The sequence below is a fragment of the Limanda limanda genome, chromosome 12, assembly GCF_963576545.1.
Source record: "Limanda limanda chromosome 12, fLimLim1.1, whole genome shotgun sequence".
Classification (NCBI taxonomy): domain Eukaryota; kingdom Metazoa; phylum Chordata; class Actinopteri; order Pleuronectiformes; family Pleuronectidae; genus Limanda; species Limanda limanda.
Window position 1 is genome coordinate 14,564,352 of NC_083647.1, and position 15,639 is coordinate 14,579,990.

General features: G+C 46.2%; 3 protein-coding genes across 3 annotated transcripts; 1 reads left to right on the forward strand and 2 right to left on the reverse strand.

Annotated features, from left to right (window-relative positions):
* The first annotated feature begins 300 nt into the window (after positions 1-300).
* Positions 301-6,165, forward strand: lrr1 (leucine rich repeat protein 1). Its single transcript, XM_061082821.1, has 5 exons — positions 301-789; positions 2,117-2,215; positions 3,036-3,288; positions 3,715-4,189; positions 5,045-6,165. Exons 1-5 carry the CDS (start codon positions 607-609, stop codon positions 5,298-5,300), a joined length of 1,266 nt encoding a protein of 421 aa, XP_060938804.1. The 5' UTR covers positions 301-606; the 3' UTR covers positions 5,301-6,165.
* A 142-nt stretch (positions 6,166-6,307) lies between these two features.
* On the reverse strand, positions 6,308-9,075 carry dnaaf2 (dynein axonemal assembly factor 2). Its single transcript, XM_061083030.1, is given in 4 exon segments — positions 6,308-6,670; positions 6,755-8,095; positions 8,097-8,326; positions 8,376-9,075. Coding segments are annotated over 4 exon segments (2,634 nt in total).
* Positions 9,076-11,325: 2,250 nt separating this feature from the next.
* Positions 11,326-15,025, reverse strand: LOC133015411 (Krueppel-like factor 11). Its single transcript, XM_061082600.1, has 4 exons — positions 14,853-15,025; positions 13,775-14,041; positions 12,372-13,353; positions 11,326-12,134 (listed from the first exon to the last, which is right to left on the reverse strand). The coding sequence occupies exons 1-4, from the start codon at positions 14,865-14,867 to the stop codon at positions 11,833-11,835; spliced, it is 1,566 nt and encodes a 521-aa protein (XP_060938583.1). The 5' UTR covers positions 14,868-15,025; the 3' UTR covers positions 11,326-11,832.
* Positions 15,026-15,639: the final 614 nt, after the last annotated feature.

Sequence of the window (15,639 nt, forward strand, 5' to 3'; positions counted from 1 at the left end):
TGGCAATTGCTCATATACTGTAAGCCTAAATAAGTATATTTATTATTTTGAACAAAGGTTAAATGTTATTTCACTAGTTTCAAAAAGTGCCCCCAATTTTTTTCAAATGCCCCTGGATTTCAGTCAGTGGGGGTCAAAATTGTCCCCTAAAAACCTATGTAAATGTCTTACCCTGGTTATTATTGACTATTGATAGTGTGATCAGACCGAAGTGAAACCTGCCACCTCGACACACACTTCCTCCAATGTGCGCGCGAAAGAAACGCCTCTCTGACGTCACTTCCCAGGCGCGGGCTCTCATGCTAACGGCGGCTACCAGACAGCAGAGAGGGACACGTCCGGGACATTGACAGTTTATTAAAGAACCCCGAGGAGACAAGCTGCAGTCCCCGTGGACAGGTGGAGTGTCCCGGCTGTAGGCGGAGTGCAGGGAGACACAAGGCCGCTCCGGAGCTGCTGAATCCCCGCTGGGACGAGGTGGCCGCTCGGTTGTTGACATCCAGGACGGGGACGGATGTCAAACAGGAGTTTCCCTCCTCTCTTCTCCGTGTGAACCCGTAGTGTGTGGCCGGGGCTCGACCCCCCGGTGCTCGGCCAGCGGCTGCCATGAAGCTGCAGTGCGACGTGGAGGTGGTGAACCGGATGCTGCCCACGTTCGGGATGAGGAGCCGCGGGAAGGGGAACCGAGCCGTGCTGTCCATCGGGAGACATGTGGACAAGACGAGCCAGCGCGGCAACATCTTCATGATGATCTGCACCGCTAAAGACAGATCTGGCTCCAAGTACAAGGTCTGTTGTCATAGTTACTACATGACTGCACTGACTGTCACCACTGATCACTAATGTGGGTCTGTCGTTGTTTTCAAATCAGGCCGATTGCAAGTTTCTTCTAATGATATGATTTCAAAGTTTCCCGTTGGATGCAGAAGTCGTTTTATTAATTCTCAGTTGAATTCTGAAAACAGCAGGTGAACGCGTGTAAACACAGACACACAACAACAATGAGTGCATATAAAGTCAATGTAACGTTTAGCTCAGGCTTACTATTAAACACACCAAATATCTGTCACACCACTTACAGCCAATGGGTGCACGATCTGTTATTTAATTTTGAACGTGAAGGTTTCATTTGAATCCTCACTATTGATTAAGAGCGATGTTTGTATTAATAGAGGCTTAAGTCGAGAACCATGAAGTCATGTAACTAGTGCTGGATAATATGTCAGTCAGTATCGATCATAATTATCTCGATAAATCTCATACTATTGTTTCTTTTAAGGTTAAAATGGCTCCTGAGTGAAAATTGTGGTTTTATCTCTTCTCTATGAGAATGACAAACATTTTAAAACATTTACTAAATCTGAGGCAGATCAATCATATGTTTTGCCTCCCCACTGCGCTTACACAATGAAAATGCAAAACATCGATATATGTTTGACACAATGTTAAAATCATATAGATATTATTTTTGATTTTTCCTTATCATCCAGTCCTACATTCTATCTATTCTGTTCATATTGTTACTGACCTGGTTTACAGACACAACCAACACATTAACTTGCAGTAATAATTTTACACTTTTGTTCAATTGAATTCAACAGTTTGATTCACAGCGTGTTTCAGACAAATCTGTGAAATATTGTTCCTTTGATGGAACCAGGAGTGTGGATGCTGTTTTGGTCACATTGTACAAAACATGTTTGTTTCCACAAGAAGATCCAACGTCAGTCCTCTTAACTCTAACATTCAGCGTAGTTTGATCAAATGTAATTTATTTATGAACTAACAGCCAGGTCTTCAGTTATAGTTTCAACCTTTATTGACTGTGTTTTTTTTCTCAGTCACTTATATCAATTTCTTTAAATTATTCATCATCTTTCCTAGAGAGACCTTGACTGGAAACTCGAGCAGTATTGTTTTCAGAACTGCATCCGTCAGATCCTATTACTCTGATTTATAGTCATTCCTCTGTAAAGTTGATATATAAACCAGCTTGATGACATAACAATTAGCATGTTCTCCTGTGGAAACTTGTCGCGTGAATCACTCGCCGTCTGCTCTCGTTTTGTGAAATGTATTTTTCCACTGTCTACCATGTGCCAACTTTCTCTTGCAGCTGAAAGACAACATAGAGAAGTTCTTCACGTGGTTTGTGGAGGAAGGCAAGGCCACGGTGAGACTAAAGGAACCTGCTGTCGACATTTGTTTGAGCAAGGTACGAGGTCCTTCATGGTATGATTACAGTCTGCGAAAAAAGGTGTTTAATAAGAGAGGAAGAAGATATTTAGATATCATTTCCTCTTAAAAGTAGCCACAGAAAAATAATGGTACCAGTCCTTTGGTTCACAAGTGCATGAACAGCGCAGACTCATAGCGGTGTTTACCATGTGAGGCCAGAACAAAACGGGACAAAGACGAGTGTCGGGCTGTTTACACGCACATCGATCAACCAGACAGACGTGGACGGTTGTTTTGACTGCAGCCGGTGCCTGGACAGACACCATAGAAGCCTCATTGTTTCCAGTGGCTGTTAAAAGCTCCCCTGGTTGTTTTGAAGCCTGGTTGAACTTTCACCCAGATTCTTCTATAGTTCAACCCGTCACAATGACGGAGACACACACACACACATCTGTGAACTCACTGACACCGCATGATGCAGGTAAACAGGGAAAACAAGTCAGGTTATCCAGCTGAACCACAATTTTTTTTAAACCGTGACACCACTACAGCGGAGTATGGCCTTGAATTTGGTTGATAACCTCAATGTTACAATGTTTTGGGTAATACAGGTGTTAAAAAGGCTTCAATCCCTTTATTTTCTCATCTTGAAATCCAACTAACACTTGGTTTTCTCAAAAGCATAAAGTCCATCGAGTTCATTCAAAGGAAGTGTGTCAAGATGTTTTCTCGGCTTTTGAATTTAGGTCAGATATTTTAAGGAATACGGTCAGAGAGGAAACTGTGAACCTGCTGTTTCAGTCACCTGTTCATCCATCAATCTGTGTTTAACCTGATTTTATTCATTTGTTTGCTAGGCCGATGCAAATAGCTTGAAAAACTTCCTCTCAGCCGCTCGCCTGGCAGACAGAGGAAGCGACACCAGCAGCCTGCCCCTCTCCACGCTCACGCCCGTCCGCGCCAGGGACGTGGAGCAGCCCAAGAAGAAACTCACCATCGTGTCCAAGAAGGACTACCCCCTTGCCTCCAGCTTCCCCTACTCTCTGGAGCAGCTGCAGGTGTCCTACTGCAAACTGTCCCGTGTGGACATGCGGATGCTGTCCCTCAAAGGTAAAGAGAAATTACTGAGTTGTCGGCTCAGTGGTGGAAATTAAATTCACTTGATTCTTTTTTTTTTAATGAACTTTTTATTCCCTTTTATTTTAATAGACAAGTTCATAGTACATTGATTATCTTAAGATTTGCCAGATTTACGCACAAATGTTTCCTGTTCAGTCTGTTAATGTAGTTTTATTATGTTTTATTATCAGGTGGGAGGTTTTCCAACTGGATTTACTGATGTAAAATGTTGGGTCCAGTGTTCTAAGAGCTTGAACTTTAGTAGAAACAAATAGAGGAGCTGAACTTGGGCTGCTTTGATTTAGCCTCTCTTACCCCCCACATTTTGTTTCCCCATTTTGATGGCAATGCATGACCAAATACCTGGAGTAGCTCTTTAAGTTATAATATTTATCTTTTGTTTTTTTAATTTTGCAGCTCTCCGCAAACTAGACCTCAGCAACAACCACATCAAGAAACTTCCTGCCACCATCGGGGACCTCGGCTGCCTCTCTGAACTCATCCTCCACAACAACCACCTGGAAGCATTCAGCGTGGCGCTGTGCCTGTCCACGCTGCAGCGGACCCTCCAGCTCCTGGACCTCAGCCAGAACCGACTGCAGACGCTCCCGGCTCAGTTCTGCCAGCTCAGAGAACTGGTCAACCTCAAGCTGGACGACAACGAGCTCGCCTGTTTGCCGTTTCACGTCGGCCGACTCTCGAAGCTGAGGTTCCTGTCGGCGGCACACAACCAGTTGGTAGCGCTGCCCGGTGACTTCCGCAAGCTGAGTCTGGAGAACCTTGACCTGTTCGGAAACCCTTTCATCCAGCCCAATCCTCTGGACCACTCAATGCAGCTCACATTCCCCCTCCCACTTCAAGAGCTAGCCTCCAGGGCTCTGTCCAACCTCAGGTGAGCAGGGCTCTTTTCAACTGTAATTTACTGTCTGTTTAATTGATAGTTAGCAGGATTACGCAAAAATTACTGAACTGATTATAAATTCAATTTTGTGGAGGGGTGGGGAATCATCCAAGGAAAAACCCTAAAAACTTTTTGAGTGGATTCCGGAATTATGTTCATCATCTTGGTGAACTGTTTGCCCTCCTTCCTTCTGGGAGGCGTTACAGGGTCCTCCGTTCCCGGACCAGCAGGTTCAGAAACAGCTTCATCCCTGCTGAACTCTGCACCACAGCGATAGCAGCCGCCCCCCCCACACACACACACACACACACATACACACCTTCTCTACTGACTATACTTCCCCCCTCCACCCTGGCTTGGACTGTCATACGCCCTCCTCCAACCACTGAACATTTGAACATTCGTACATTGCACTGACTGTTACTTTGTTTTTTATTACTGTATTATCCCGCCTATAGTGTATTCATATTTATATATATCTATTTTTATCCTGCTCATAGTGTATTCATCGTCCGTATATCTTACAATTCCTGTTAATACTGTAATATTCCATATATATTTCTACTGTACAGATCTTATTTATTACATTTTTCACTTTAATATGCACGATACTCTGCACTTGTACTGCCTTTTTTTGCACTTCTGGTTAGACGCTAAACTGCATTTCGTTGCATATGTACTTGTACTGTGCTAATGACAATAAAGTTGAATCTAATCTAATCATCTAATCTAAGATAGGGCCTTGGCAGAGTCATGAACTCTTCAACCACCCTTCTAGTTTAGTCTTTGGTTCACACGCTCTTACAGCACGCTCATGAAATTTTTTCTTTCTGATTCACTTCACAGAATACCGTACGGACCTCACCTCATCCCTGCCCACTTGTGTCGGGACCTGGAAACAGCCAAGACCTGCGACTGCGGCCGCGTCTGCATCAACTTCTACATCAAGACGGCCGTCAGCATGAACCTGCACCAAGTCTCTCACACGGTCGTCCTGGTGGATGACATGGGAGGCACAGATGCTCCGGTGCAGCAGCACTTCTGCTCGCTCTCCTGCTACTCTGAATTTTTGGACAGCTCCCTCCAAAGAGGAATAAGATGAGCAGGAACAAACTGTGGTTTCCCCGAAAAACCTGTAAACAGCTGGATCCTGCATTGGATACCTTGAAGCTATCTGTTGAGACACTGACAAGAAATATCTGCAGTAGTAAATAGCTCAGTGGTAGTTTTCTTCTAATGACTTTTAATAAAAGGACAATGTCGGCTCTAGCTGTGTCCCAATTCCGGGGCCGTCTCCTTCAGAGGATCTGGTTTGTGTGGCACAGGAAGGCTGAGCCAAAAGGATGTGGTCTACGGAGGAAGCCTGATACTTGGTGGTGCCATTACCCCATTGAAGTTTGTCACTATCCTAGAAAAGGTTCTCCCTTCGATGGTCGGTGATGAAAGGACGCATTTGAAAGAGCCGTCGAAGTTGGACAGCATAGTCGCACCACTGTGACACAGTCAGTCTTCAAGTGCAGCTTCTGAAGGATGCAGCCCCTGAATTTGAGACACAGCTTCTGTTTTTAAAAGCGCTTCAAGCTGCCTGTTTTACACTCACGTTCAAGTTGTACTGCACCAACCACATATCAAGGATGACCATCGAGACAAGCATAAGCTGCACTCCTGTATCTGCTGGTCCCTCACTGTATGTCATGATAGTGAGGTAACACTGAGACTAAATGATTTTTCTGTTCGTCCTGCCTCTGAGAGCAAAATCCAGGTTACTCCACTGACCTACTTGTCCTCCGCAGGGGAATAGAGACCTCAGATGAATCTCCCGAACTCGGTGCCTCTGGGTTCGTCAGCCTCACTTAAAGGGAGTTGGTTTTTACTGTGCTAATGACCCACAAGTTTATATACATATATAAATCTCTATATATATGCACTGTATGACAAAGAAAGTTAAATAAAAGTAAAGCATTCGCTCTCTTGTCTTTGGTAATTTATTCTGGGATAACGACATTATTTATGCAACGTGTAATTTAATGGGGTGACTGAAAATCACTTGAACAATGTTTTAAGATGAACTGAGATTGTAAACTGCTGTAATAGAGACAAAAAAAGATCTCAGTCCAGCTCATACATCAGGGCGTTATGGAGGATGAACCCAGCAGATGTGGAATGATCACTGTGGACGTTTTCCTTTCCATCTTCATCAATTTCCCTCAGTAACGCATGCTGTTCATTGTGCACTGGGGTTTGGAAGATCTGCTCTGTGTCCAGGTCGTCCTGGTCCAGGTCGTCCTGGTCCAGGTTGTCCCTCTCGCTCTGCTCTCCTGAGCCTCCTCTACCCGGCTCTTTTGCTGCTTCTGTTTCAGACACTTTAGTCCCTTGGGAAACGTCCTCTACAACGTCAAGGCCTGAAGTGGTCGTCATGGCTGATAATTCCTCACCGGATGTGTGACTGTGAAACTCAACATCTGCTTCCACCTAACAGAAAGAAAGGTTATATAAAAGGAGAAGGAACTCGGCAGATCAGTTTTACCACACACAAGTAACCTGGGCAGGACTCACCTGAGCATTTTCTTGTAGGTTTTCCTCCATCTTTTCAGTTTCCTCTTGGATCTCTAAAGTTAGATTGACTTCTTCCTCCTCTCTGGAGTGTTCAGCTGTCAATTTGTCTTCATTCACATTTTCCTGTTTCTGCTCTTCTGCTTTGTCCTCCTCTCCTCTTTCCTCCTCCACACTTTCTTCTTTTCCGTTCTGCTTCTTGCAATTTGCCTCCCTCTCCACACCGCTTCCCTCGTCTTCACTCTCTTTCCCTTCTCTCTTATGTGGTCTCCGTTCTTCCTCCTCACCTACTTCACTTCTTTCCTCTCCCTCTACACCACCCTGATCTCCTCTCATCTGCTCCTCTCTGTCCTCATCTTCACCTCCCCCCTTTGTCTGCTGCTTCTTATCCTCTTCATATACTTTTTCCTGCTTTACTTCCTCCTCCTCCTCAACACATCTTTGCTCCTCCTCACCTTTCTCAATCCCCCTCTCCTGCTCCTTCCCTCTTTCCTCCTCCACACTTTCTTCTTTTCCGTTCTGCTTCTTGCATTTTGCCTCCCTCTCCACACCGCTTCCCTCGTCTTCACTCTCTTCCCCTTCTCTCTTATGTGGTCTCCGTTCTTCCTCCTCACCTACTTCACTTCTTTCCTCTCCCTCTACACCACCCTGATCTCCTCTCATCTGCTCCTCTCTGTCCTCATCTTCACCTCCCCCCTTTGTCTGCTGCTTCTTATCCTCTTCATCTACTCTTTCCTGCTTTACTTCCTCCTCCTCAACACAGCTTTGCTCCTCCTCAACTTTCTCAATCCCCCTCTCCTGCTCCTTCCCTCTTTCCTCCTCCACACTTTCTTCTTTTCCGTTCTGCTTCTTGCATTTTGCCTCCCTCTCCACACCGCTTCCCTCGTCTTCACTCTCTTCCCCTTCTCTCTTATGTGGTCTCTGTTCTTCCTCCTCACCTACTTCACTTCTTTCATCTCCCTCTACACCACCCTGATCTCCTCTCATCTGCTCCTCTCTGTCCTCATCTTCACCTCCCCCCTTTGTCTGCTGCTTCTTATCCTCTTCTCTACTCTTTCCTGCTTTACTTCCTTTTCCTTCCTCCTCCTCAACACATCTTTGCTCCTCGTCACCTTTCTCACTCTCCCTCTCCTGCTCCTTCCCTCTCTCCTCCTCGCTTTCACTCACATTCCTTTCATCAACACCTTCACCCTGACCGTCAGCATCAGTCACAGCAGGCCATGAAGCATAATCAAACACTTCATTAGAGGGGAGAACAAGCAGTGTGACGGTCAGCTGTCCTCTGTGCTTGTTAAACTTGGCCTCTCCTTTGTCCTCGTCCACAGGGTAGGCCAGAGGCAGCTCGGAGCCTGTACGCCGGGTTCTCGGATTCCAGCAGCAGCCTCTGCTTCATCACCTCAAGGCTGGTGTCTGCGACGGACCTCAGCAGAGGCAGGTCAATGGTGACCACTATCTCTTTGGGCCTGGGGCTCTGAGCTGAGTCTCTGGAGTTCCTGAAGTCCTGCACATCGACAAAATGTCGATACTTTACCGTGTATTTGGGCTGGGTCGGCTCTTTGCTCTGTGAGGCTGGATCTGGAATCTTCCAGGTTCTGCATCGCTGCTGTTTCTTGATGCAGGTGACTCTGAGGTTTGGTTTGCGAGGATGGGGCAGGTCCTTTATCACCAGGGAATGGGAAGGCAAGAGGGTCAGGCTCCACTGAGGGCCCCTCGTCTTTGAATCCAGGAATGGGTTTTCGAATGACACAAGGCTGGGGGGTGCCCTTGTACTTTGTTTTCAACAGTCGCATGTTGTTTTTGTCCAGAGTGACTTTAAAGGCCTTTTCGATCCCCTGAATGGCTGTGCTGTCCACTATGTCCATGAACCTCTTGTCTTTGCTCGCTATGTGGAGGGTGTCAGGGTGGAAGATGACATCATAGATGGTGATCTGGTTCCCTTTTGAGTCTGTGTCCTGTCTCCCTGGGTGCAGACTGTGGGGCACGGACCAACTCTGCCCCCTGCGGCCATCCTCCGACACAATCTTACACTCGGGTTTTCCAACTTTCTCGTTGGAGCAAATGTTGATGAAACACTTTCGGCTGCCGTCCACACTCGTCTTAAGAGCCTTGAAAGGTTCCGGGTGGATGAAGTCGATGTTGTTTCCTCTCTCACGCTCCAAAAGCGCGATCTCCTCTTCGTACCTCCTCTTGTTCTCCGGGTTTGATATTTCCTCCGCGTAATCTTGCAGCATCTCCCTGAACTTCTCATCTTTTAAAGCTTTTCTCAGTCTGTCCACTTCATCCGCCGTAATGTTCAGATCTTCCAGGTTTTTTCCGGGCTCCATGTTGGCGATTTGAGTATAAATTAAGCTCGTACGGGCAATTTCGGTGTCAACAGAAACTGCCACCGATATATGAATGGAGCTGCCACACTGTATAAAAGCATCTGCCTTTGATTCCACACTGTTTAAAGGAGGAATCCTTTGATTCCACAATGTTCCCAGGCCAGCTCAGAGAAGAAGTCAGATTATAACATATTCACCGCTACTACTCCCGATAAAGTTGTAAACTGCGTGTCAATTGTTTTTTACGTACTGTTAGACGGGTTTAAACACGACCTCCAACTCCAAAGGGCAGCAAGTTATCGTAGTTGTGTCTCTGTGTAACCATGGCAACTTGAGAGTTGGTAGTGTAACAAGGAAACACCTCCCCGAGAAACATTTACCCACATCACATACGGCAGGTTTACAAATGATTTTAACCAACAAGATATATGAATGTTTTTCATAAAAGAACAAAATATACCTTCTTAATTTATTTTAATGTTTGCAATTGACTAAATTAACTTATTAGTTAGCTATTGTGGAATTAGGCTTAATGGAATATATCATTTATTGGTTTTAAATAAATTTCCATTCCAAATCCATTTACTCTATCCTTGCGGGCTATTTGATTGTCAAACAAATAATTATAATATATTGTAAATTACATGCATGATTAAATATAATGTGCGATAAGTGAAAAGTTCTAAATATATCTAAAAACAATACCCTTGCCATATCTATACATTTATGTTATTAATTTCTCTTCTTTTATTTGCAATTATGTCTTCTTCATTTATAAATAAACATCAAACTTGATGTAAATGAATACGCTAAATTTTAATCACAGTGATAAAAAGGAACTTTTGGATTGTTGCATTAAAGTAATTCTGGAGTCTGCAGGAACACAGTTGATCATTTGACATTAGTGTCCCAATAATATCTGTCTGTCTCGTAAAAAAAATGTAATAAAATAAACGTATTTTTAAGGAATGCGTTTGCTTCACATACAGATGATACTGATTCTTAATTGCTATTTTTAACAATTATATAAAGCCCAATATGTGTAATACAAGTACCAATTTGACATTTCTATAATAAGCAATGTAAAAAACGATTGTAAAAAGAGGAAAAACTGAATAAAGATATTTCCTCTTTTTCACTAAAAAACAGTGAAATACCCTGTGTGTATTTATAACACTGTAAAATATTGCAAATATATTCAAGCAATGAAAAGTTAGTCTTTGCCTTACGTGTCTTCTATTGTTGTTACAAAATGAATATTTGGAGTTGAACATTGTAGATGAACAAAGTTTACTAAGTTAATCATTAAAAATTTGGATTCTTAGAGGACAAACATATAAATTATCAAATTAAGTGCTTTTTCTTTCGTATAATTGAATGGGTTTTTGATGTAATTCTACCAGCAGGTGTCGCTGCAGACCAGCGCTCGGGTGGCACCAGGCCAATGAGTATATCGGTCAGTAAGGCAAAGAGGCGGGTACGCAGGGGAGAAAGGTGATTGGTCGCACCCCCCAGCGGTTCATATTTCTCACCATGTGATTGGAGAACGGGTAAACTAGTAGTTACCGGGTGTCAGTGTGTGGATGAGCGGGAGGATGGATGGTTTGTCCACATTCATCTCAACTGCATCTTGTTGCATTTTGCATTGTAAAATGTACACATGCATCCTTCTGATTTCTGAGCTTGAAGCATGAATTTAAAAAAAAAAAAATCTTACAGGGTGTTGAATTCTGTATAAACAACTATCTTTCAGTTTTTCCACTGGTAGTAAGAACAGGGGGTGTGTCCTGAAATATACCAGAGATATGTGTATGAAACCCAGTGGTGTGTTACGCAACAGGCACACAGCTCCACCGCTTCCTTGCTCCAATGGAACAGGGCTGATGCTTCAAATAATCTGCTGATGAACAAGTCTCCTCTGACTCATCAGGCAACCTGGCTCTCGGCTAATGACCAGGACACCATGTCCCCAGATGGTCTCAGTAGAAAAAGCTTTACTCACAAAAACAAAAAAATATTATTCATTGAGCAGGAAGCTTCCCACAGGCTAGTCAGCACATTTCAGAGGACATGAGTGAGTTTCAGCTGACGAGGGAGAGAGGGCGGTGGTGGGGGCAGTCGCAGTGTGACGCACACAGGATGTGGGCAGACACTCACTCCCACCGGGAAAGATCGCTGACTTTACAATGATCAAGCGCCTTGTTTTTCCAGGATTAGTTATTGGAAAGTCACAAGATGAACAAATCCGACTTGTTTTATCCGTTTTATTTTATTACAAATACGTATTAAATAATATGAAAAGTTATACGGGGAGATATAATCAAGGTATAATCATAGTATTGTTGATTAATATTCATATATACATTTGTCTTTCATGTCAATATTTTTTCCCAGATATGACAAATAAATGCAATCATACAACAATACAATACATTCACATAGATATCTGTGTGTCATATATCACTATTGACACAAAAAGGGTTGGAGGATGGGGGAGAAGGTGAAATGTGTAAGACAAACTTCATACAAAGGCTTTGGCAAGGGTGCATACAAATGATCACTTATATCAAAGTAAACAAGAGAGTCCTTAAGAGGAACATACATGTACAAATTAACAGTAGAGAGGAAGAAAAAGAGTCCAGTGCATGTTTTTTTTTTCTCTTTCCCATGAGTAGAAGAGCAGCAGCCTCCTGTGCTTGGCTACTCCTCGAATCCCTGTGGTATCTTGGGAGTGAGTGGGATGGCAGTGTTCAGGGTCTATTTGGAGGCGGCAGGTACCAGCATGCTTATTGTGGCCAGGCCTGGTTTTGAGGGAGGCGTTTTGCCAACAGCCATTTTGTTCAAGCTCCTGACGTCAGCCTGCCAGGAGGGAATTTTCTTTGTGGTCATGTGGCGCCGGGCGTGTTTGGTGAGGTGATCGCTGCGCATGAATCGCCGGTCGCACACGGGACACACAAACTTCTTCTCGCCCGTGTGCGTCCTCCGGTGGCGGGAGAGCTCGTCGGAGCGGGCGAACCTCTTGTCGCAGCCGTCCCAGCTGCAGCTGAACGGCTTCTCACCTAAAGGAGAAAAACAGGGGGAGGCAGCAAGTGAGTCAGATTGCAGTCATAAAAACTTCTCGCATCACATTGCCTGGTCTGACATAACAATGAGCTCACTCTCTTTCCATCGGGAGACTCAAGGCCAAAGAAGGAATGCTTTACAAACAGGATGTCAGCCTAAGCTATGGTACTGACACTATACTCCCTATTCTCATGAGTTTCAGCCAAACCACACTCTCTTTAAGTGCTGCTCACCTGTGTGTGTTCGGAGGTGAGCCTTGAGGTGTGAGCTTTTGAAGTATGTCTTCCTGCAGCCGGGGAAGGTGCACACATAGTTTCTCCTGCGGGAAAAGTCCATCTTTGCGGGCGCCGTGCTGCAGCTGGGCCCCGCCGGTACGTACATGGGGGCCGGGGCCAGAGGTAGCAGCTTGGTATTGCCCAGGGTCATGACAGTCTGCGAGCAGTGAGAGGCCTGAGACACGGAGGACTGAGGGAGGACCAGCATCACCGTGCCCTGGGGCATAGCCGAGCCCATGATGAGGGACTGCTGGACAGTGCCGGTGGTCGCTGAGGTGTGTTGGGAGAGGAGGGGTGTGGTGGTGGTCTGAATCCCATTATTGGACGTCTGAACCGTGCCGGGGATGAAGGCTGAGATTATCCCTGATTGGCTGCTGACTGGGAACATCTGGCAGATGATTTGAGGGCTCCGGACTGGAGGTGGGGACAGGGTCGCCGTAATAATGGGAGGGGATGGGCTGTTTTGCGGTTGGGCGTTGAAAGGGGTGGGGGTGGAGACAATGTCCAAACAGGGTTTTGAGGGACTCGGCTTGAATTCTGTCTTTAACGGTGTGAGAGGAGAGGGAGGGGAGGTTATCTGCTCAGTCCTTGTGATGTGCTGCTGCTGCTGCTGCTGCTGCGGATGCTGCTGCTGCAGTTGCTGCTGCAGGCAGACTATTGTAGCCATCACTGTGTCTCTAGTTCTCTCTGGATTGGGGGCCACTGGAATGTGGTGCTGGCAGGGGGTGCTGTCTGCGGTGTGGCGGATGACGCTGGTCGCCATGGCTCGGCAGGGCTGTGGCGGAGCGGGGTGGGAGGGTTTTTTTTCAGCAACGGGTGCCAGGAAAGGTTGATGGAGACCGGGCCCACCGCGCTGCGAGGACACGGCCAAGCTGGACTGGAGGCCAGCGCTGGATGTGGAAGTCTCAACAAAGCTGGGGCTGTGAGGGGGAGTCATACACTAGAAAGAGAGGGAAAAAAGGGAAGGTAGAGGAGTGTGCCTTAACATCACAGTGTGTGCCTTTAGTTTACAAGCACCGGTGTTTGCAGAGATCACGAGGAGCAGCAGACAGGTACATACAAGGATAATGTTAACGCTGAGCTATAAACTGAGATTTTTATGACCCTGTATCTGCAAGAACTAACTTTCTGAAGGTCAACATCACCCTCATGCAATAAAGCACCGTCATCTTTAGATATTACATCGAAAAGGTGACGGGGTTCGATGCAAACCTTGAAACATTCAGGAATACCTTATACTACTCAAACACCTGATATCTAAGTGGTTTCCCAACCTCTCGCTCGAAACTCCCCCTTTGCAAAACCTGATATACACCTTATGGAAATGGCCCGACAGCTGTAAAGTATGAGGAGTGTCTCACCAGGGAGGAGAGGGACACAAAGTCCTTCGGGGGCTCCGGGATCTCCGGCGTCAGGAGGGAGTCGCAGGAGTCCGAGGCCGGAGTGAGGGGTCTGGGCTTGCAGGGGTTGGGCCTGTCGCTGCTGGGGAAGAGGCCCTGGCCCCAGGAGCTCATGCACACCAGGGCCTCGGCTGCCTCCAGGTCGGTGTACTCCAGGCCGGAGACGGAGTGATCGCTGTCGCGCCTCCTCCTCTTGGCGAAGGACACATATTGATCCATGCACTCGGTCTGGAGGGAGGAACAAACGCACGTCAGAAAAAATGAAGCAAAATTAACGTTCTTTGGCATCCTGCGGTTGCCGTGGTCACACTGCAATGATGAGTTGTGTGGATATATGACATTGGCATGGATGCAAACAGAGGGGAGGGGGGCTTTGCAATCTGTATTGACCAGAGATCTCTCAAATTTCCTAGTCAGCATCTGAAGTTCCCGGGTTCACTCTGCACCATGCTGCCAATAAAATTAGGGAGGGGAGGGAGGAGGGGGGGGGGTGTTGGCGACTTCACCTCAGCCCAGCATGCATTGCCCGTGGCTCGCTGCCAGGACACCTCCCCTCGCCAAATATAGACCAAACAGTGACGTGCCGCCGAGATGAGCCATGTGAAATCCCCCATAAAGCGGGTTGGGGATCAGGAAGTGGCTGCAACTATTTATTATGAATTCATGCGGAGAACAAAGCGTATTATTGAAGCTCCGCCCCCGAAAAAAATAAAAAAATAAAAGGGAAGCAAACCCGGTGACCCTGGCAGACTTCCTCCCACGGTATTATAAATGACCCCAAACAACACCTAGTGCTACTTTTTTAAAATAAAGACCAAAACGCAAAGTAGAAATGCAGCAGTGACATTAATAAATAAATATAAATTTAAAAAAAAACTTATAAATATTAATTTAAGGAGTGATTCCGCTTCACTGGGGATGTGGATGTGACAGTAAATAATATTAATAAGACACATAAATCCGGCTTGTTTACAGATGTGTAAACAAGTGGACGTCAGACACAGAAACTAAAGGGAACGAGTGGAAATACGCTTCTTACCCCGAGGGAGTCCATGTCCGCGGGTTCAACGCGTTGTCCTCGATGGGGGGGCAGAGAAGAATCCGGTGGTCGTTGCTCGTGTTGCGTTCAGGGGACAAAGAGACAAGAGTTCGTGCGCCTGAGCCGCTGCTGCTGCGTCCTCTCAGCTGAGAGACTACAACACGGCACAGAAACACTCAGACACACAACACAAAAAAAAAAGGAAAACAAAACTCACAACACGCACCGGCGGGTGGCAACACTCGGCCAATGGCGCTCGAGTGTGTGCGGGGGCCCGGCCAATGGGAGAGCCGCGCACGCGTGAACACCGCATGCTCACAGGGCGGTTGGAGGAAACGGGGTGCGTGGCCGTTGGTGGGCGTGGCCTCGGAGTCAGCAGTGTCAGAGTAAACCCGATGAACCTCCAGCAGCTAAACTGGGCGAAAGGTCGATTGAGTCTATGCGGCGTTCAGGGGCAGTGGGAGAAACACGCGATCTAACACAACTGCATGCATGCGGCTTAGAGGTTTTGCTCGTCGTGTGCACGTTAACGCAGGGTCCACGGCCAGCAGTGCAATTTAGTGCAGCGTTTAAATTGAAGATAAAAGCATGGTAAAATCATGGTATATCCAAGTGCTAAAAATATGTTAGCACTTGGTTAGCACCCCGAATTCGAAGTCAGGGGTCATGAGGTTCCTCCGACCTTCCAAGTAGATATTCTGACTTGAAGGGGCGTTCCAGTTGCAACTTCCGACGGGGGGGTTGGAAATTCCTACCTCTGTTGTTATGTAGGCAAATCTGCAAATGT